Source organism: Ailuropoda melanoleuca, chromosome 5, assembly GCF_002007445.2.
Source record: "Ailuropoda melanoleuca isolate Jingjing chromosome 5, ASM200744v2, whole genome shotgun sequence".
Taxonomy (NCBI): Eukaryota; Metazoa; Chordata; class Mammalia; order Carnivora; family Ursidae; genus Ailuropoda; species Ailuropoda melanoleuca.
Window position 1 is genome coordinate 64,648,240 of NC_048222.1, and position 20,076 is coordinate 64,668,315.

Below are 20,076 nucleotides of genomic sequence, written 5' to 3' on the forward strand. Positions count from 1 at the left end.
TTAACCAACGGAGCCACCCAGGTAACCCAGACATCTTTTTTTTTGAAGTAAATCCCTATACACCTGGAGATCAAGACTTACATGTTCTACCAACTGAGCCAGCCAGATGCCCTCCAAATAGGCATTTTTATTCCTATTTGGTAGAGGAGGAAACTAAGAGAGGTCGTGTGACTGCACAGTGTTGCAAATGGAAATGGTGGAGCAGGCATGCAAACCCAGGTCCCACTGACTCCAACGTTCATGCTGTCCCCTTTGCCCCCTGCTATACTAGAACCTTTTACCTTGAGGGAGTTGGTAGGTTTGCCAATGTAAAGAGACAATCTGGTTTCTAGGAAAAAAAGAAATAGGTTATCACTTATGCTAAGCTTAAGTACTCTCCAAAAAAGCCATTTACATGACATAAATTTATCAAAGGCTAGTATGGTTTTTTTTAAAGATTTTATTTATTTACTTTGTCAGAGAGAGAGAGTGAGCACAAGCAGAGGGAGCGGCAGACAGAGGGAGAGGGAGAGGCAGGCTCCCCACTGAGCAGGGAGCCTGATGAAGGACTGATTCCAGGACTCTGGGATCATGACCTGAGCCAAAGGCAGACACTTAACCAACTGAGCCACACAGGTGTCCTAAGGCCAATATGTTTTTGGACATGAAAAAGACCTAGAATTCAACTCAGAGAGCTTTATTATCAGCCACCATTTTTATTTTCCAAGGATCTAGGATATCTTTATTGCCACTACCAATACACACAAAGATTTTTAAAAGTCCTGACTCAATACCTTCCATTCCCCAGAAATGAAGTCAAATCTGTACTTTTTCTTTCTTTCTTTCTTTCCTTTTTTTTTTAAATGGGGCACTTCATGAATGTGCATGTTAGCCTTGCGCAGGGGCCATGCTAATCTTCTCTGTATCGTTCCAGTTTTAGTATATGTGCTGCTAAAGCAAAAACAGGTCTGGTTTCTTAAATATACAGGCCCCAGTTTTTATAATTACATCTGGCAGGATAGTCTGGTTTATGCTGTGATAATGAGCAGCTCCAAAAATCTTGGTTGTTTAGTACTATCAAGGTTTATTTCTTGCTCATACGAAATTTGTTGTGGGTCTGGGTAGCTCACCAGGACTTCCCTCCCTTCCCTCCTCCTACCCCAATCTGCTATGGTGACTCAGAAACATAGCCTACTTCTGAGTCCATGTTTCAGCTCTTTCAGTCCAACCCAAGGTGCCTTCCACCGTTGCAGTGACAGGGAGAGACTTGAGAATCACAAACAGCTTTATGCTGCCACAGCCCAGAAATGATTTGTCACTTTTGCCCACATATCATTAGTCATGATAGTCACATGACCCTGCCCACTTGCAAGGGCATCTGAGATAAAGTCTTCTGTGCATCTGGAAGAAGAATACAAGATATTGTTGAACGCTAATAATAGCTACATAATAAATCTGCATTATCTGTGTCTTATATAGGTGTAGAAATAGCCTTTTGAAAATAGAACCTCTTGTTCCAGATGGGTAACCGGGGGCCATAAGCACCCAGCTTCCCTCAACATGGTGCTGCTCGGGCTTACCAATGCAAAATACTCCCATTTCTCCAGCTTTTCACTTCTCTTTGCCTTTAGTGAGAGGCCACACAGGAGCATGTGAGAGGGTGGAGTAGGGGACAGGAAGGAGGAGGAGGAGACCCTCAATGAAGAAAGGAAAGAAGGAAGGGAGAAATAAAACCCAGAGGCTCCTCTTCACTCCCCCCACTTTGGGCTTTGCAATTATCCTAAATCCTATTCCATTTCTTCTTCCCCCTACTCAAGCCCCCTCCTGCTCTTTAATAAATGCTCATAAAGGTTGGAATCTGGGACTTCTTTTGAACATAGATTAATCCTATTATAGTCTATAAATATTGAAAGACTTGATATTAGCACCTACATGCAAATTTTGCCGATCACTCTACCACAATAATATAACAGAAAAACAAAGAGAAGATAATAGCCTTTTAAAAATTACCTCTTACCTTTTCATTTTTTAAATTTTTTTTTAAGATTTTATTTATTTATTCGACAGAGATAGAGACAGCCAGCGAGAGAGGGAACACAAGCAGGGGGAGTGGGAGAGGAAGAAGCAGGCTCTCAGCAGAGGAGCCTGATGTGGGGCTCGATCCCATAACGCCGGGATCACGCCCTGAGCCGAAGGCAGACGCTTAACCACTGTGCCACCCAGGCGCCCCTACCTTTTCATTTTAGTCCAACTTCAACTAATTGGATGAAACCTGCCCACAGTAAGGAAGGGAATCTTCTTTACTCAGTCTGCAGATTCAAATGTTAATCTCATCCAGAAATACCTTCATAGAAAAACCTAGAATAGTGTTTGGCCAAATATCTGAGCAACTCAAGTGGCTTAGTCAAGTTGACACATAAAATTAACCATCAAATCTATTTCCCCATGGTTACAATAAAAGAAAATCCCTAAGCAAATCCCAGTAGGTATATGATTAGAAGTGATTGGAGAAAGCTATGAGAATCTGTTCTATTCCACCCTACTGTATTCCTGCCTTCCCAACACAAAGGCATTAACCTTTGTTAAATGGGTGAATTACTGGCATAAGAAAAGTAGCTCTTTTAAATGCTGTGGAGACTGAAAGAGGCAGACCTAAAGACTAAGTAGGACCTCCCTGGGAGTCCTTAATCCCCAGAGAATCTCACTCTCTCTGTCCCCACTCTGCCTGAGAACCCTATCGTCATATTTATTATTTCAATAAGAAAATAGTCCCCGACTGCTAAAAAATGATTTAAAAACTTTGGGAACACAGGTGTTTTTAAATTGGGAGAATGCTTTCCTACGTTATTCATTATGGGAAAGGAACGTTACCTGTAACAGCATTTTCTTTTTAAAAAAATTTTTTAAAAAAAGATTTTATTTATTCATAGAGAGAGAGGCAGGTAGAGGGAGAGGGAGAAGCAGACTCCCCACCGAGCAGGGATCCCAATGTGGGACTCAGTACCAGGCCCCTGGGATCATGACCTGAGCTGAAGGCAGACGCCCAACTGTCTGAGCCACCCCGATGTCCCTGTAACAGCATTTTCTAAGAGCCAGAGGTTGCTTATTTTCTACTCCATTTCCCATTGAGACAGGGAAATTGAAGGACCCCATAAAAGTTGGCTTTTTTTTTTTTTGCTACCTCTACTTTTTCTTTTCTTTTTTTTTAAAGATTTTATTTATTTATTTGACAGAGAGACAGCCAGTGAGAGAGGGAACACAAGCAGGGGGAGTGGGGAGAGGAAGAAGCAGGCTCCCAGCGGAGAAGCCTGATGTGGGGCTCAATCCCAGAACACCAGGATTACACCCTGAGCCGAAGGCAGACACTTAAAGACTGCGCTACCCAGGCGCCCCATCTTTTCTTTTTTTTAAGATTTATTTATTTATTTGAGAGACAGAGGGAAAGAGAGTGTGCATGAGTTGAGGGGGTGGGGTGAGAGGTGGGGGGTGGGCAAAGAGAGAGGGAGCGAGAACCCCAAGCAGACTCACATGATGCTGTGATCACAACCTGAGCTGAAGCGAAGAATCAGACACCCAATAGACTGCCACACCCAGGTGCCCGTTGCTGCCTCTAGTCTTGCTAGGACCTGCACCCTGCCTCACACATGCCTTACTGTATTTCCTCCTTGAAAAGGTCAAGGAGTTAATGATTACTTTGGGGGCTTCCAGCACAATAGAAAGCATCTAAGGTGCCTGNCAACCTGAGCTGAAGCGAAGAATCAAGACACCCAATAGACTGCCACACCCAGGTGCCCGTTGCTGCCTCTAGTCTTGCTAGGACCTGCACCCTGCCTCACACATGCCTTACTGTATTTCCTCCTTGAAAAGGTCAAGGAGTTAATGATTACTTTGGGGGCTTCCAGCACAATAGAAAGCATCTAAGGTGCCTGGGTGAAGTCATCATGAAAGTTTTCCAAGACCACTGACTCCTTACCCCTTGATGCCAAGACCCCTAGCTCCAGGGCATAAGTAACTTACGGAGGACACTTGAGCACTAGTCCTTGTTTTGCCCAGGGCTTGGATGGCTGGGAGGACACATACAGCAGACCCCCATCCTTAATTAAAAAAAAAAAAAGTCCCTAAACAAAGACAAGACTCTCTTTTCTGAGTCTCCCAGAAATTCTACTTATATCTTCTCTCTATATATGTATCTCTTCAATAAACTCTGCCCTCACTTCCCTTCGGCTCATGTTTGATTTCCATCCTGCACAAAACCAAGGATCCTCCTGGCTGGTCCTGTGGGAATCCCCCTGGGTCCTCAGACTCAGCCAGTCTGCATCATCATTACCTTTTACTGTAGTTTCAGGAATTTTGGGATAAAAATTAGCTAGCACATCAATGCAGGTTGGTAGTACTATCGCCTGCCTTTATCTATGGCTATGTACCTGATTGTTGTCTGGTATTAATATATATATTTTAAAGATTTTATTTATTTATTTGACAGAGAGAGAAACAGCCAGTGAGAGAGGTAACATAAGCAGGGGGAGTGGGAGAGGAAGAAGCAGGCTACCAGCTGAGGAGCCTGATGCGGGGCTCGAAACCAGAATGCTGGGAACACGCCCTGAACCATAGGCAGATGCTTAACAACTGCACCATCGAGGCGCCCCTGTCTGGTATTAATATTGACCAGCTCATAAACACATAACACCTGTACATGGTAATTAACTGGAGCAGACTCCAATTAATTTTTTTTTTTAAGATTTTATTTCTATATTTGACTGAAAAAGAGAGAGACCACAAGCAGAGGGAGCAGCAGGCAGCGGGAGAGGGAGAAGCAGGCTCCCCATGAGCAGGGAGCCCAGCATACAGCTTGATTTACCTTTCCAGGTTTAATTTCAGGAAAAAATATATCTAAAATGGGACCTTTTGAAGGACTTCTTTTTTTCTTTTGGACAAAAGTAAAACAGGCATTCTAGCAGATTATATTTTCCTTAAGTGACTGTAATATCTCTCATTCCACATGCTCTTCTTACAATGTAACTGGTANTTTTTTTTTTTTTTTAAGATTTTATTTATTTATTTGACAGAGAGAGAGAGAGAGCACAAGCAGGGAGAGCAGCAGGCAGAGGGAGAGGGAGAAGCAGGCTTCCTGCTGAGCAGGGAGGCCTACGTGAGGCTTGATCCCAGAACCCTGGGATCATGACCTGAGCCGAAGGCAGCCACTTAACCGACTGAGCCACCCAGGTGCCCCAAATGTGGTGCTTTTTTTGTTTTTGTTTTTGTTTTTACTGCTTCAACAAATAGTTGAAATGATCCTATGTGACTTCTGAGATTAGGGCATGGAAGTCAATACAACCCCTCCATTTGAAAGAGGACTTCAACTATCCCCATGTTGACATCAACCTTTCTAAATGGTTCTCCTTTCTAGCTTATTTTTTAACTCAGGCAAAAGACCCTATGGGCAGAGCATCCCCTGACAGAAACTGAAACTACCCCCTCAAGCAATAAGGACTGCCCTGAGCCAGCATGACCCTGCCCGTGACTGATTTCAAGACAATGGTTGACCTGACCTTCACTGCCCACCAGCACATACCCAGTGTTGGCCTCACTGAAATAAATTCTTTTCTTGGTTCACCCCCACTCACTTCTCTGCCTTAGGATTTGGTGAGTGGTGAGTCGCTGGTTTGTTTGGGAGCCCTGGAGCCAGGTGCTCTTGTACCCCTGTGCCCCAGCTACACCTTGTCCTCCTGGAACTCTCTTGGAATACTCCCTTTTGGAACATAGCTGCCAGGCAGTGAGGAAGCCAAGAAGCCACACGGAGGGGCCACCTGTAGGTACTCCAGCTCACAGTCCCAGCTGAAGCCCCAACAGCTAGCATCAACTGCCAGACATGTGAATGAACAAGCCTTCAGATTCCAGATCCTGGCCTTGATGTTGAAATGCCCCAGCTTAAGTCATGTGGTGCAGACAAGCTGTCCTGTTGAGCCTTGATCAAACTGCGTATCTGTGGGCAAAATAAATGATTGTTGTTTTTTAGGCTACTAAGTTTGCAATGACCAGATGAGTATAAATAACACTACCATAGACACTTAACATATATTTAAGTTATATCCAATCTCTTATATCAGTCTTAAATTCTACTGTAACTGGTGAAAATGAGTAAGGGACAGGCAGGGCTATGTAGGGAAGAGATAGATAGGGGACTCTGTGATCAGGCTCACAGAAATCCCAAAAATGCAGAGATGTAAGGAAACCAGAGATAAGGGAACAAACCAGAACACCCTGCCCTAGGCGTGTGTGTGTGTGTGTGTGTGTGTGTGTGTGTGTGTGTGTGTGTATCTTTTTTATGATAGTCACCTGTGACCAACAAAGAATAACCAGACCCTAAAAAAAGAAGTAAGGCATTAAAGATGTTATCACCAGTCCTTACTCCAGCCAAGACACCACAAGAGTGATAAGGACATAAGCTCCCTGGTCAGTTTTATTTATTTATTTATTTATTTTATTTATTTATTTATTTTTTTTTAAAGATTTTATTTATTTATTTGACAGAGAGACAGCCAGTGAGAGAGAGAACACAAGCAGGGAGAGTGGGAGAGGGAGAAGCAGGCTCCCAGCAGAGGAGCCTGATGTGGGGCTCGATCCCATAACGCCGAGATCACGCCCTGAGTCGAAGGCAGACGCCCAACCGCTGTGCCACCCAGGCGCCCCCCTGGTCAGTTTTAAATAAAAGACTGCCAGTGGAGGCCCATGTTGGCAACCCTGTCCAGACCCCTCTCACTCCTGAGATCTTTATTTCCCCCATATCCTTGCTTAATAAACTTTTTTTTTAAAGATTTTGTTTATTTATTTGACAGAGAGAGTATGAACAAGCAGGGCCAGCAGCAAAGGGAGAGAGAAGCAGGCTCTCTACTGAGCAGGGAGCCCGATGTGGGGCTTGATCCCAGGAATCTGGGAATCGTGACCTGAGCCCAGGGCAGACACTTAACGACTGAGCCACCCAGGTGCCCCTGCTTCATAAACTTCTATCATTTTACTCACTCTCCTTTGTCTGTGAGATTCATTCTTCGACTCCATGAGACAAGAACCTAGCTCTCCCGCTTCAAAAAGTTCACATAGCACATAGGGGCGCATGCGTGGAGGGGGACGCTCAACCAACTGAGCCACCCAGGCGCCCTTAAACTACACCTTTTAGATCTGTACATTGCATTGTATAGATATTGCACAATACATAATATGCAAAAAATAAAATAATAATAAAATGTAAGAGGGACAAAAAGATTATTTATTTATTTATTTGAGAGAGAGAGAGAGAGAGAGAGAGAGAAGAAGAGAGGGAGAGGGACAAGCAGACTCCTCACCTGAGCATGGAACCCTGAGTGTGGAACCTGATGCGGGACTGGATCTCAGGACCTTGAAATCATGACCTGAGCCCAAATTGTGCCACCCAGGCTTCCCTCAACTCTAACTGAGCCACCCAGGCATCCCTCATGTTAATTCTTGATTCTAATAACCCTATACCCTAACACTGTCATCAGCTAGATCCCAAGACCTGATCTTTACTGTTCACCTGCTTGTACCCACCAGTCTTTGTCCTACAGTTTTCCTTAAGCTCTTAACTCAGGCAAAAGACCCTACATACACAGCATCCTGTGATGGAAACCGAAACTACCCCTCAAGCAATAATAACTGCCCTGACGAAGACCCGGTCTAGACCATCCAGACCAGTCTGAGCTTAACCCCTGACTCATTCCTGCACAAATGGACCATGATGTGACCCGCAGATAGACCAACAGTTACCCTTACCTCATTATAATACTAAAATCTTCACCAAGGAGAAGCACAAGCCTCATTTACAGAACATACAATGTATGTATAGGTATGTTTCCTTAAGGCACTTGTGAGATCTTAAGCCCACCTCTACATATAACACTAAGGCTCCCTTATCTAAATATTCATCCTAACCCTAGATAAAAGGAACCCATTCTTCCTTGCTCGGGGGTCATGGCTTTGGAAGTTACTTCCTATGATCTTCTTATTTGCTGCAAATAAAGTTACCTTTGTGTGACAACTCACCTGGTGTAGTTCCTGATGTAGGAAAGAACCTTAGGATTTGAAGCTGACGGCCAAGAGAGAATTCTTGAGACATTTTTGGTGCAAAAAGGTGGTTTTAGCATGGGGACAGGACCTGTAAAGGACCTGAAAGAGCTGTACTGGGGTCATGAGGAGTGGCCCATTATAAACTTTCAAGTTGGGAGGGGGTTAGGGCTAGCTAAGTCTCTAAGGAATTTGGAAGCAAGGTTTCCAGGGCCCTGAGGGGGTTAGCTATTATTGCGAAATAATACCGTGTAATAAAACTTTAGTCATGAGACCTTTTAGATGCATATCAGTGGGCCATATGCTTGGGGGATGATGGCCATCAGGTATCTTGGGGGGGGGGTTAGAGATAAATGAAATTTTCAAAGGAATTTTTATGTGTTAAAGTAGACGTATAAGATGGGGGGGGGTTGGGCTAGGATCATCTTTTACCCTTGGCAAAGTCGGAAGGTCACCCTGCCTGTTTCAAGGACTTGTCAATGGGCTGTAGGTAGTAAGGAAATTTAATAATTTTTCTTCTACCTTTGTTTCCCACATCAGTTCCTATCTGTGACTCACCAAGGAGCTAACTCAGGTTAGTCTGGTTACAATACCAATCTAGGGGTTGTAGAGAATTTACTGGTTATCTTTTCGGAATAAAAAAATGAGAGGTTTCTTGCTTTGTTAAACCCCTTATATCTACAAAATTGACTCTTTTCTACATCTTTTTTTTTTTTTTTAAGATTTTATTTATTTATTTGTCAGGGCTGGGGGGTAGAATATACAAGCAGGGGGAGCAAAAGGCAGAGGGAAAAGCAGGCTCCCCGCCCAGCAAAGGAGCCTGATGTGGGTCCTGAGCCAAAGGTAGACGCTATGGACTAAGCCACCCAGGCGTCTCTCTTTCCTACATCCTTATCATCCTTTTTAGCAGTTTTGAGTAGGGAGTGGCAGGTAAAGGAGGTATTTTTACAACTGCTATTAAACGAGTCATTTACACACATTCTTCCTCAACCTTTTAAAGGAATGTGCTGGTTGTTACTGAATGACTACTACATTTTGTTTTGCAATGATTATAGTGCAAGGGGTTTAAAAAATATGTTTGGAGGCTAAGAACTAATTTTAACTACTGGAAATGGCTTTTTTTAAAAAAACAAAATACACAATTGATCAGTAATTTTGCTGTGGGAAACAAAGGCAGAAGGAAATGTAGATAAAATTCAATGTCCTTATAACCTGCAGCCCATTTACAAATACTTGAGGCAGGTACAGTATAAAGTTCCTCCAGGAACCTCCCAACTATCTTAATGTTAACACCCTGGTAGAGGGAAAAGTAACTTTGGTTTGACAATAGCAAGGCCTTGGGTATCCTGTGAGTCTTCTTTAGCATAAGAAAATCCTTTTGGAACTTCCTTTACCTTTACTCCCCCAACCTCAAAGTACATATCAGTTGCTCCTCCCAATCCTGGGGCAGTAGCCCAAGGTCCTGTCCTTAAGCTTTAATAAAACCACCTTTTGCAGTGAAGCCATCTTAAAAATTCTTGGCGGTGGGCCCTGGACCCCAACAACACTAACATTCCAAAACGACATTATTTTTGCCTCTTCTCTTTTTATGGTCTCTGAAATGTTTAAAATAACTGCTGGGGCGCCTGGGTGGCACAGCGGTTAAGCGTCCGCCTTCGGCTCAGGGTGTGATCCCGGCGTTATGGGATCGAGCCCCACATCAGGCTTCTCTGCTATGAGCCTGCTTCTTCCTCTCCCACTCCCCTTGCTTGCGTTCCCTCTCTCGCTGGCTGTCTATCTCTGTCAAATAAATAAAATCTTTAAAAAAAAATAAAATAACTGCTTACATGGAGGATTATTACGTGCAGATATTGTGAGAACACAATAATGTACAAGATATGGAGGGCTTTTTTTGCCCTTTAAAGACTTCATGTCTTGTACAGTGTAAGTGAAATGGTCACATTGTAGCAGGATCACCCTTGAGACCACCCAGAATTTCGGTAATTTTTTTTTTTTTAAGTTATCTCCACACCCAACATGAGGCTGGAACTCACAAGCCCAAGATTAACAAGAGTCCCATGTTCTACCGCCTGAGCCAGCCAGGTGCCCCAGCAAATTCTGTAATTCTAACACATTCTTAAGAGCTAGTATTCAGGGACCTAACGCTATCAGTAATATTTTAAAGCCCTCTACCAGCTCCTTCACTAATTAAAAAGAAACCAGTTTCCATAACGTCAAAGCAGCACCTTTGTCTTTTCCTGTCTCATTTCTCCTTTTCTCCAGATCCTTTCGCTGGATGCGGTACATGTTCGTTTTACTACTCAGCTACTCTACCGTTTCTTGTTCACTTGGTTATCTGAGCTTCCCAACTTTTAGCATCAGCTGCAGGAAGTTGCTCCCTTCCCAAATACTCATTCTTCGGATTGCACCAGACTTGGGCTGTTCTGTATACCTTTTATAAATGAGACTCAGTAAAAAGCTCCAGGAAACCTTGCACGGGATTCCTAAATTTTATCTTTCATCTTCAGCTACACCCAAGGTGTCACTGAGGGGCCAAAAACTGGGACACCTGCTCAGGTGACAGCGTAGTGTAATTATGAGCCTCTCAGGCAGCCCCTGCTGAAGAGAAAAGGCGCAGTAACCACAGGAAAAAATAAAGCGAAGCAGGGAAAGCGCCTTGAAAGCATCCACCGCCGCCAAATTAGGACCCTCCGCGCCTCCCACGCTTCAGCCTAGGCAGCCACCCTTGGAAGGGCCAACATGGCGCCATCCCCGCGGCCCCCTCGGCGTGGGGGGCGGGGCCGCGCGCGTCACGTGACCGCCACCCCACCCACTCCTCCCTCCGCCGGCCGTGCTCCCTTCCCCTGCTCCTGTAGCGCGCCCAGAGTCCGGCGGTGCGCAGACCGTGCCCTGCCCGTTTAGGGGAGTCCTCCCTTTGTCACGGCGCGTCCGCGAGCATCTCTCCTGGCAGCAAAGGCAGGAGTGGTAGCAGGAAAGGGGGCGCTAGGCCGTGCAGAAGCAAATGGGCTGCAGAACGGTGACCCTGTCGCTGACACCAAGGCAGGAGGTCGGAGCCCCGGACTCGGGGCTGGGCCAGAGGACACCGCGCCGGCGTCCTGGGGGACGGCTAGGCGCGTGAGGGCGAGGTCGTTGGAGAGATTCAGGGCATTCCTCCCAGACCGCAGGTGCCGTCGGGGACTTCGGGGTCCCCTCGGAGCTCCGGGCACTTGGCTTGAGCATTTCACAGGTTTCCCATCGCCATCCAGCCCCTCAAAGCCGGCAGGATTGAAGAACGGCTTCAGCCAAATGTTCTCTTCCTTCTGAGGAGAGGGGTAGAGCCCGTCAGCCGGAGGCGACTCGAGAGGGATGGCCCGGCCCTTGAGGGGTGGAAGGAGCAGAGGCTGAAGAGGGCGGCGGGAGCGGGGAGCGCCCTCCTTGACTATCAGATGCCTCCTGTGTTTCCATCTCTGCCGAGTGGGCTTGGCGGCACTGACTACCCGAGAGGAGGGACGGACGCGGCTCGGCGGGCTCTGACCGTGCCGCCTCCATGTGGCTGCTGACGGGGACCCAGGGGGGAACCGGCTTGGGGCGCAGCCTCGCCCTCCTCCCTCCCCGCCTCCCAGGCTCCGGGGCTGGCGATGTGGAGACGTGAGGGGACCCGCGGCTGCCCCGGGTTCTCCAGGACTCCACCAGGCGCCCGCGCGTTCCACCGCACCCGGGGCAGGAGCGATCCAGGCGGAGCTCCGTGGTGGGCGGACGGGCTGGCGACGAGCGGAGCCGGAACCCCTTCCTCGCCATGGGGCACAACGGCAGCTGGATCTCCCGGAACGCCAGCGAGCAGCGCAACGCGTCGGGCGCGGAGGCTGGGGGCGCCAACCGCAGCGCGCTCGGGGAGTTCGGCGAGGCTCAGCTGTACCGCCAGTTCACCACCACCGTGCAGGTCGTCATCTTCATAGGCTCGCTGCTCGGTAAGCCGCCCGCGGGGGCGCCTCCAGGGTGGGCTTGCCCGAGCGCACAGGCTCGGAGAGGGCACGGGATCGGGGGCCGCCGGAGCCGCGGTGTGCCTGGCAAAGTGGAGAGAGTGGGGTTTAAGAATGCGGGGGTAGCTGCTGGGAAGTTAAGCAGGGACGGTCGACTCCAGCCCCCGAGCTGGAAACGGAAGAGTTCTCGTAGGGCTTTGTCACGGTCCGAGGACCGTGCCTGGTACAGGCAGAGGTCCGCCTCCCGGGCAGCTCTTGCGGAATGCTTCGGGATGGGCACAACCCTGCCCAAAATTATTCCTCACCTCTTGTGCGCCAGGTCGGAGCGCTGGCCCGAGCTCCTGTTTATAAAAAGCGAGGAACAAAGATGCTGTTTTGTTGCTGATGACTGATGTCTTTTGCACTCCCATCTATTCCCTATACACAAAATTATTTTGAAAGAGCTTTATTTTGCGCTTGTTTTATGACTTGCTTCTTCGGAACATCGACCTGCTTGCTGGTAAACAATCCTGTGGAGTTAAACTCTATGTTGCCTTCTGATATTTTTAGAAACCCCAAAGAAAATAAATCCCAGCATATTTCTTTACTATGTTTAGTTTGAAGTACAAAATACACGGATTTAGGTATACTTGTTCAACGAACTGAAATGAGTGGTTAGTTAAAAACGTTTGTATACTAGCATGAGAATTACCTGTACTTCTGGTAGGTACTCTTTAAATGATAAATAACAATATTCATTTCTGTTGAGGTTAGTTGAACATGTTGCATATTACTTGTAAATATGTAACTTCCCTTCAAATGTAAATTTTCTGATGTGGCTTTTAAATGAATGTAAAAAGATAGGATTATGTGTTCTGTGGTCAAGAGCAGTCTTAAAGTTTCTAAGTAGGAATAGATATTTTGCAGACACCTGTGAATTTCCGTGGAAATCAAGATAAGTGACCTCGAAAAGACTGTGGAAAAATTTTAAATGTTTGGCATTTCCCTTCATCATTTCTCTAATTGTCATCATCCTGTCCCACTGTGTATTTATTTTCCACTTTTTGTCATGAGGGCATTTTCAGGAGTAGGCATAAATGTGGCTATGTCTAAGTGTGTGTGTGTTGTGTTTTTATGAGTAGAATGGTAAATGCACATTAAGAAAGCAAATGCTTGTGTATCAAATATTTTCAGTATTCATTTAACAAACGAACACAGAACACCTCATGCACAATGAGTTGTAGATCATTAGTAGTTAAATTCTAGTGTTGTCACGTTCACTTTAAGTGTAGATTTTGGGGAGAGTAGAAGTGGCTGCATTTTTATTTCTGCAAGGTTTTTTACCCCGTATATATATATGTATATATTTTGTTTTGTTTTCTCCATTGGGAACTCTAACCACGAAGAAAGATGATGTTGGGGGAAATTTTCCCATAGTTTAACTCCAAAATTTTGAGTACTGTTGAAATAGAAAACGGAGCATGTATGTAAAGGGCATAGCAAAATAGTGCACACTTAATGTTAGTTCTGCTTCCAGTGTACCATCTATTTTTGTAAATTGCATTGGATTCAAGAATTGCTAGGTAGGGATGTCCAGGTGGCTCAGTCGGTTAAGCATGGACACTTGATCTCAGCTCATCAGCTCGGGTATTGGTATCAGGGTGGTGAGTTAAAGCCCCATGTTGGTGGGCATAGAGCCTTCTTTTTTAATTTTTATTTTAAAAAATTAAAAATTTATTTATGTATTTGACTGAGAGAGATCATGAGCAGGGGGGAAAGGTAGAGGGAAGAAGCAGACTCCCTGCTGAGCAGATAGCCTGATAGGGCACTGGATCCCAAGACGCCAGGGCTGGAATAGGACTTGAGCCACAGGCAGACACTTAAAGACTGAGCCACCCAGCCGCCCCCCACATAGAGCCTTCTTAAAAATAAATGAAAAAAAAAAAGAATTCCTAGGTAATTCTGCTTATTTCAACTCTTTTTCCCCACAGTGGTTTAATTGACAGGCAAGAACTATTGTGGATTTCTCCCACGAGGAGACTGATTTTCCTCTTGATCTTTTAGTTATGCCTGGCTTGGCTAAGGAGGACATAATTTTCTCCCTTCCACATTACTTGGCCCGCCTAAGAGAGAATTCCATTTGCTCCTTTTTCTTTTCAGAAAAAGTATAAATATGGTTAAATTTCTTGAAATCAAAAGCCAGGGAACTTGGGCAAAAGGAAAGACAGCGTGGGGCACCTGGGTGGCTGTCAGTTAAGGGTCTGACTCCGCGTTTCTGCTCAGGTTGTGATCTCAGGGTCCTGGGATTGAGCGCCACCTCCAGCTCTGCACTCGTGCGGAGTCTGCTAGTCCCTTTCCATATGCTCCTCTCCACTCCTCAAACAAACAAACAAATAAAAAAAAAATCTTCAAAAGGAAAGGCATTTCAGGTTTCCTTTTTTTAAAGATTTTATTTATTTATTTGACAGAGAGAGACAGCCAGTGAGAGAGGGAACACAAGCAGGGGGAGTGGGAGAGGAAGAAGCAGGCTCCCAGCAGAGAAGCCTGATGCAGGGCTCGATCCCAGAACGCCCCCTGAGCCAAAGGCAGACGCTCAACGACTGAGCCACCCAGGCGCCCAACATTTCAGGTTTCCTTGACGTTTTCACTGAATCATAACATTGCCTTGTGTATTTACTTACTGGTATTCTTAATTCATTGTTTTTGAGGATTTGACCTGTATAAACATATCTGTGTAATTGAATCCTCCTGGTGTTGCCAGCTGAGGCTCAGAGCTTAAGTTGCAAAGCCGTGTACAGTCAGTTGCAAGGAAAGTAAACTTGGGAAGCATAGTTTCATGAAAGCTCCCTCCCCCCCCCCAGAGAAAACTCACAGATGAAGAATAAAAGAAAAGCATTTATTATGGAAGAATATTTAAGGGTGAAAAGTAAATGGAGGATGGAAATCTAGAATAGCATGTGATGCTGACTTAATCTGCTTGTTTCTCCTATCTGCAAACAGACAAATGAGTTTTTCTTTTATTTTTTTTCCTTAAACTCAGAAATGCTTCCTAGATTGTCTAAATAGATTTTTTTCATTAGAATTTTTAAAGGCCCACTGTTACGTGAAAATAATTCCTTTGTACTATTGCTGTTTTACGGTCTCTTTGGAAACTTTTAGTGCCCTGTATGAGGAAAAAAACCGAACTTGGAATGACTGTAATATTCAAGCCACAGGGAACATTAATTGCTTTCAGAATGAACTCTTGAATTATGTATAATACTTTTCAAATAATGCTTTTTGAGGCTTTGTATAAACTGGTGTTTCTCAGCCTTTAAAAAAATTTTTTTAAATTTATTTGAGAGAGAGAGCACAGAGGGAGCGTGAGGGGGAGGAGCAGACTCCTTGCTGAGTAGGGAGCCCAACATGGCGGCCCAACCCCAGGACCATGACCCAAGCCAAAGGCAGACGCTCAGCCAACTGAGCCATCTAGGCACCCCTCTCAGCCTTCTTTATGCAACATCTTGGGTTATCTAAAGATATGTTCTAGATCTTGAAAGAGTCAGATAATGTATTTTATATTTTTATTTTAAAGATTTTATTTATTTGACAGAGAGTGAGAGAGCACAAACGGGGAGCAGCAGGGAGAGGCAGAAGCAGGCTTACCGCTGATCAAGGAGCCTGATGCGATGCGTGGGGCTCCATCCCAGGACCCTGGGATCATGACCTGAGCCGAAGGCAGACGCTTAACCAAATGAGCCACCCAGGTGCCCAGAAGGAGTCAAAATAATTTAGATTTCCTTTTACTAAATACATGGCACACAACACTTCTAATAGGAACAGTATAAAATCAAAGATTCAAAAAGAAGGAATCACCATTTCCAATAACTGCTTTGGATCTAACTCCTCAGAGTCGATCCCTCCCTTTTTTCACTCCTCTGTGATTCACAGTCCAGAAGCATGGAAAGCTAGGCCCCTCTCTGGTGCTTTCACTTGACAAAGGTCAGTGGCTGTTTTGAAGCCTGTTACCTCTAGGCTCCCCCCTTGCATAAATTGCCTCTCATCTGTGCTTGTTATCATTGGAGGCATTTAGGAGGTTTTTGTAAATGAACTTGCTCTTATTTAAAGAAAATGAGCATTGTAGACAACAGCCAACAAATTGTTTATCTTTCCTCACCAATGGTCTATAGTATGAAATTGATGGCCGTAAATAAATCCATCTTGTCTGTGGCCTGAGTCCTTGAGGTGGGTTATTGAAGTATTCAGTATTCATTTCAAAGGAAATACAGGGAATTGTTTTACTGAATTGATCTGACAGATGATATGGATAAATACCATTTTTGCTCATGATTTTTTTTTAAAGGATTTTATTTATTTTAGAGAGCATGTGTGAGAGAGAGCACGAGCAGGTGGGAGAGGGAGAAGCTGGCTCCCTGTTGAGCCAGGAGACTGGCATGGGGCTTGATCCCAGGACCCTGGGATCATGACCTGAGCCAAAGGCAGAGGCTTAACCGACTGAGCCACCCAGGCGCCCCTGCTCATGATTGTTTATAGTCTTTCCACAAAACCATATTGGGCACCAACAATGTTTATAGAACTTGTTTGACAGAGAAATATTCTTGTGTTTTTGATAGTAGCTGAAATTAACCAAATAATAGCTGGCTAATTCTTGGAGTTCCTTAGTTAAATGTTTTTTGTGTTTGTTTTTTTATTTAAAGATTTTACTTATTTGTCAGAGAGCGAGTGAGCGCACGCACAAGCAGGGGGAGCTGCAGACTCATCCCAGGAGCCTGGGATCGTGACCTGCGCCAAAGGCAGAAGCTTAAGTGACTGAGCCACCCAAGCATCCCCTTTAGTTAAATGTTTGATAGAAATAGTGTTAATACTAGTTTGTGCTTATGAGTCATAATTATACAGGATGACTTTTAGTTAACCATAATTATGAGCAATAATAATGTAGTATTATCAGCCTGATTTTACCTGCTTTTAGGTATGTCTGGAAACCTAAGTAGACTAAATCAAGAATATGATGTCTTGGATTGACCTAAGAAGTTTGAAATAGTGAAGTCAGTAGTTATCAGCTGTGTAGGTGAACTCCTATTGTATTGACTCAAGTTCTTTCACATTGTCTTTGGTTTCCGTGTGATATGTGCACCCCCTCCCCTATTCTTTTATACTGTAGTATGTTAGGTGTGGAAAAAAATTTAACTTCCATCTGAATGAAGCACTGCTGTTAACACTGTGCTTCTCATTACTAAGTCTTCAGTGTATGTAGCCTTCCACTTTTTAATTCCTTCAGGAAATTAAATTCTACTGTGAAAACTTAAAATAGTAGCTTTATTGAGATAAATAAAATTCCTGTACTACACAATTCACTCAATTATAGTATATAGTTCAGTGGTTTTAAGTATATTCACAGCTAAGCAATGATTACCACTATCAAATTCCAGAACTTTTTTTATCATCCCGAAAGAAACCATGTACCCATTAGTAGTTGCTTCCTATTCCCCCTCAAAACCCTGAACCCTAGGCAACTACTAATCTACTTTCTGTGTCAGTGGATTTGTTCTGGACATTTCGTATGTATGGAGTCATACAATATGTGGTTCTTTGAAATTGGCTTCTTTCAGCTAACATCATGTTCTCAAGGTTCTTCTGTGTTGTAGCATATTTTTTATTCCTTCTATTACTAGTAGTAATCCATTTTATGGGTGTATCACCTTTTCTTTATCCATTCATCAGTTGATGGACATTTGAGTTGTTTTCACTTTGTGGTCGTTATGAGTAATGCTACTCTGAGCATTTGTGTGGACATAATGTTTTTAATTCTCCTGGGAATATAGCAAGAGTGAAATTTCTGGGTCATAAGGTAATCCTAAGTTTATTCTTTTAGAAATTGCCAGACTGCTTTCCAAAATGGCTGCGTCATTTTACATTCCCACCAGCAGTGTACAAAGGTTCTAATTTCTCCACATCTTTGCCAACATTGGGTTTTTTGTTTGTTTTATTTGGTTATAGCTGTGCTAGTGGGTATTAAATGGTATCTCATTATGGTTATAATTTGCATTTTTTAAAAAAAGATTTATTTTAGAGAGAGAGAGCATGAGCTGGGGAGGAGCAGAGAGAGAGAGAAAGAGAGAAGCAGACTCCCCACTGATCGCAGAGCCTGACGTGGGGCTTGATCTCATGACCCCTGAGATCATGACCTGAGCCGAAATCAAGAGTCGGATGCTTAGCTGACTGAGCCGCCCAGGCGCCTGATTTGCATTTTTATAAAATACTTTATTTATTTATTTGAGAGAGAGCATGAGTGGGGAGGGGCAGAGGGAGAAGAAGGCTCCCTGCTGAGCAAGAAGCCTGTTGCTGGACTTGAATCAGGACCTGAGCCAAAAGCAGACGCTTAATGGACTGAGCCACCCAGGCACCCCAAGTTGTAAGCATTCTTTATATATTTTGAACACTAGATTCTTCTTGATATGTGATTGGCAAAAATGTTCTCCCATTCTGTGGATCGTCTTTTCATTTCATTATTGGTGTCCTTTTTAAAACCACAAAGGTTTTAAATTTTGATAAGTCCAATTTATCTAAACTTTTTTGTTGTCACTTGTGCTTTCGGTGTCCTAAGAAACCATTGCCTAATTCAAGATCATGAAGATACATTCTTATGTTTTCTTCTAAGAGATTTATAGTTTTAGTTCTTACAGTTAGGTCTTTGATCCATGTATGTTAATTTTTGGATATAGTGTGAACTAGGGGCCTAAATTGATTATTTTATCTGTGGATATACAGGTGTCTCAGCATCATTTGTTGATAATACTTTTCTTCCCCATTGAATTGTCTTGGCACTCTTGTCGATCCTGGGAAAACTTTTGACACTGTTGTTCCATTGAAGGATTTTCATAAACCTTTGACAAGGAATAAATAAACGGAAAATGAATCTTTTTCCCCACTGGTAATTTACTTTATGTGCTTTAAAAACAATCTGGAAACAGACTTTCCCAGAGGCATGGAGGTGAATGACCTATCTAATGTATTAATAGAGACTTATTTGCAGTATAATCAGGTAATTGCTTTTTTCTGGGTTTCTTAGATTCTTCCACCTAGACTAGCAATTAGGTCCCTTTTCATGTGTGCTCATATGCCTTGTCTCTGTTAAGGCACAGTCATTTGTAATTTCTGGGGTGTTAATTATCTGGCTTTATTGTAACTCTGCTACATTAATGTTGTTTCTAACAGGAATTGCTGTCACCTAAAAAAACTAACCCCAGAAATATTTACAACAATTTCACCTTTACAAATGTTTCAACAGCAGTGAGCCCACTGGGGCAAGAAGACGGATTTAAAGTTCAGTCCATTGTTTTGTTTTTCTTTAATTTTTAAAATTCTTTTATTTATTTATTAATTTAAGATTTTACTTATTTGATAGAGAGAGCACAAGCAGGAGGAGTGGCAGGCAGGGGGAGAGGGGAAAAGCAGGCTCCGTGCTGAGCAAGGATGCCAGGACTCTGGGATTATGACCTGAGCTGAGGGCAGATGTTTAACCGACTGAGCCACCCAGGCACCCTTTTAATTTCTATTTTTTAGTAATCACTGTACCCAGCATGGGGCTCGAATTCTTGATCCCAAGATGTAGTGTCATATGCTTTACTGACTGAGCCAGCCAGGTGCCCCTGTTATGTTTTAATTTTACCTGTTCCTATTTTATTCTGGATCTTAGTCTGCGGTCTTGTGCTACTCAAGTGCAGAATTGCTTTGCTTAGAATTAGAAATGGAACCTTTGCAAGGACCCCGTTCCCAATCAGAGCAGTATTTATTTGGTGTTAAAGTCTTAAATATGTTGATAGTTAAGGTATAGTAGTAGAATTTTTTGATGCTGGGAGACAAAGCAACTAATTTATTGCCTGGAATTTTCATATTTAGTTCCTTTTTTTTTGGTTCCCTGTTCTTGGCCCTAAACAAACGTGGTTCTGCTAGAAATACTCTCTTACTTTATCGGGTGAGATTTTGTAGAATGGGAGGAAATTTGTCTCACAATGGAAACAAACTTACATGGCTCTGTTTTTTTTCTGGGATGCCCGAGTTTGTGAAAGTATCTCTTCTGTAG

At 43.9% G+C, this 20,076-nt stretch overlaps 1 protein-coding gene and 1 non-coding gene across 2 annotated transcripts in view; one reads left to right on the top strand and one right to left on the bottom strand.

Annotated features, from left to right (window-relative positions):
- Positions 1-836: 836 nt before the first annotated feature.
- On the bottom strand, positions 837-939 carry LOC117802545. The gene has a single exon (XR_004625914.1). It is a non-coding gene; the product is annotated as a U6 spliceosomal RNA (small nuclear RNA).
- A 9,948-nt stretch (positions 940-10,887) lies between these two features.
- The window catches only part of GPR176 (G protein-coupled receptor 176), a 120,439-nt gene continuing 111,250 nt past the window's right edge, over positions 10,888-20,076 (top strand). The window contains exon 1 of the mRNA XM_011228174.3: positions 10,888-12,002. Within this exon, the coding sequence (XP_011226476.2) occupies positions 11,831-12,002 (172 nt within the window). The 5' untranslated portion in view covers positions 10,888-11,830. The remainder of the gene's footprint in view (positions 12,003-20,076) is intronic.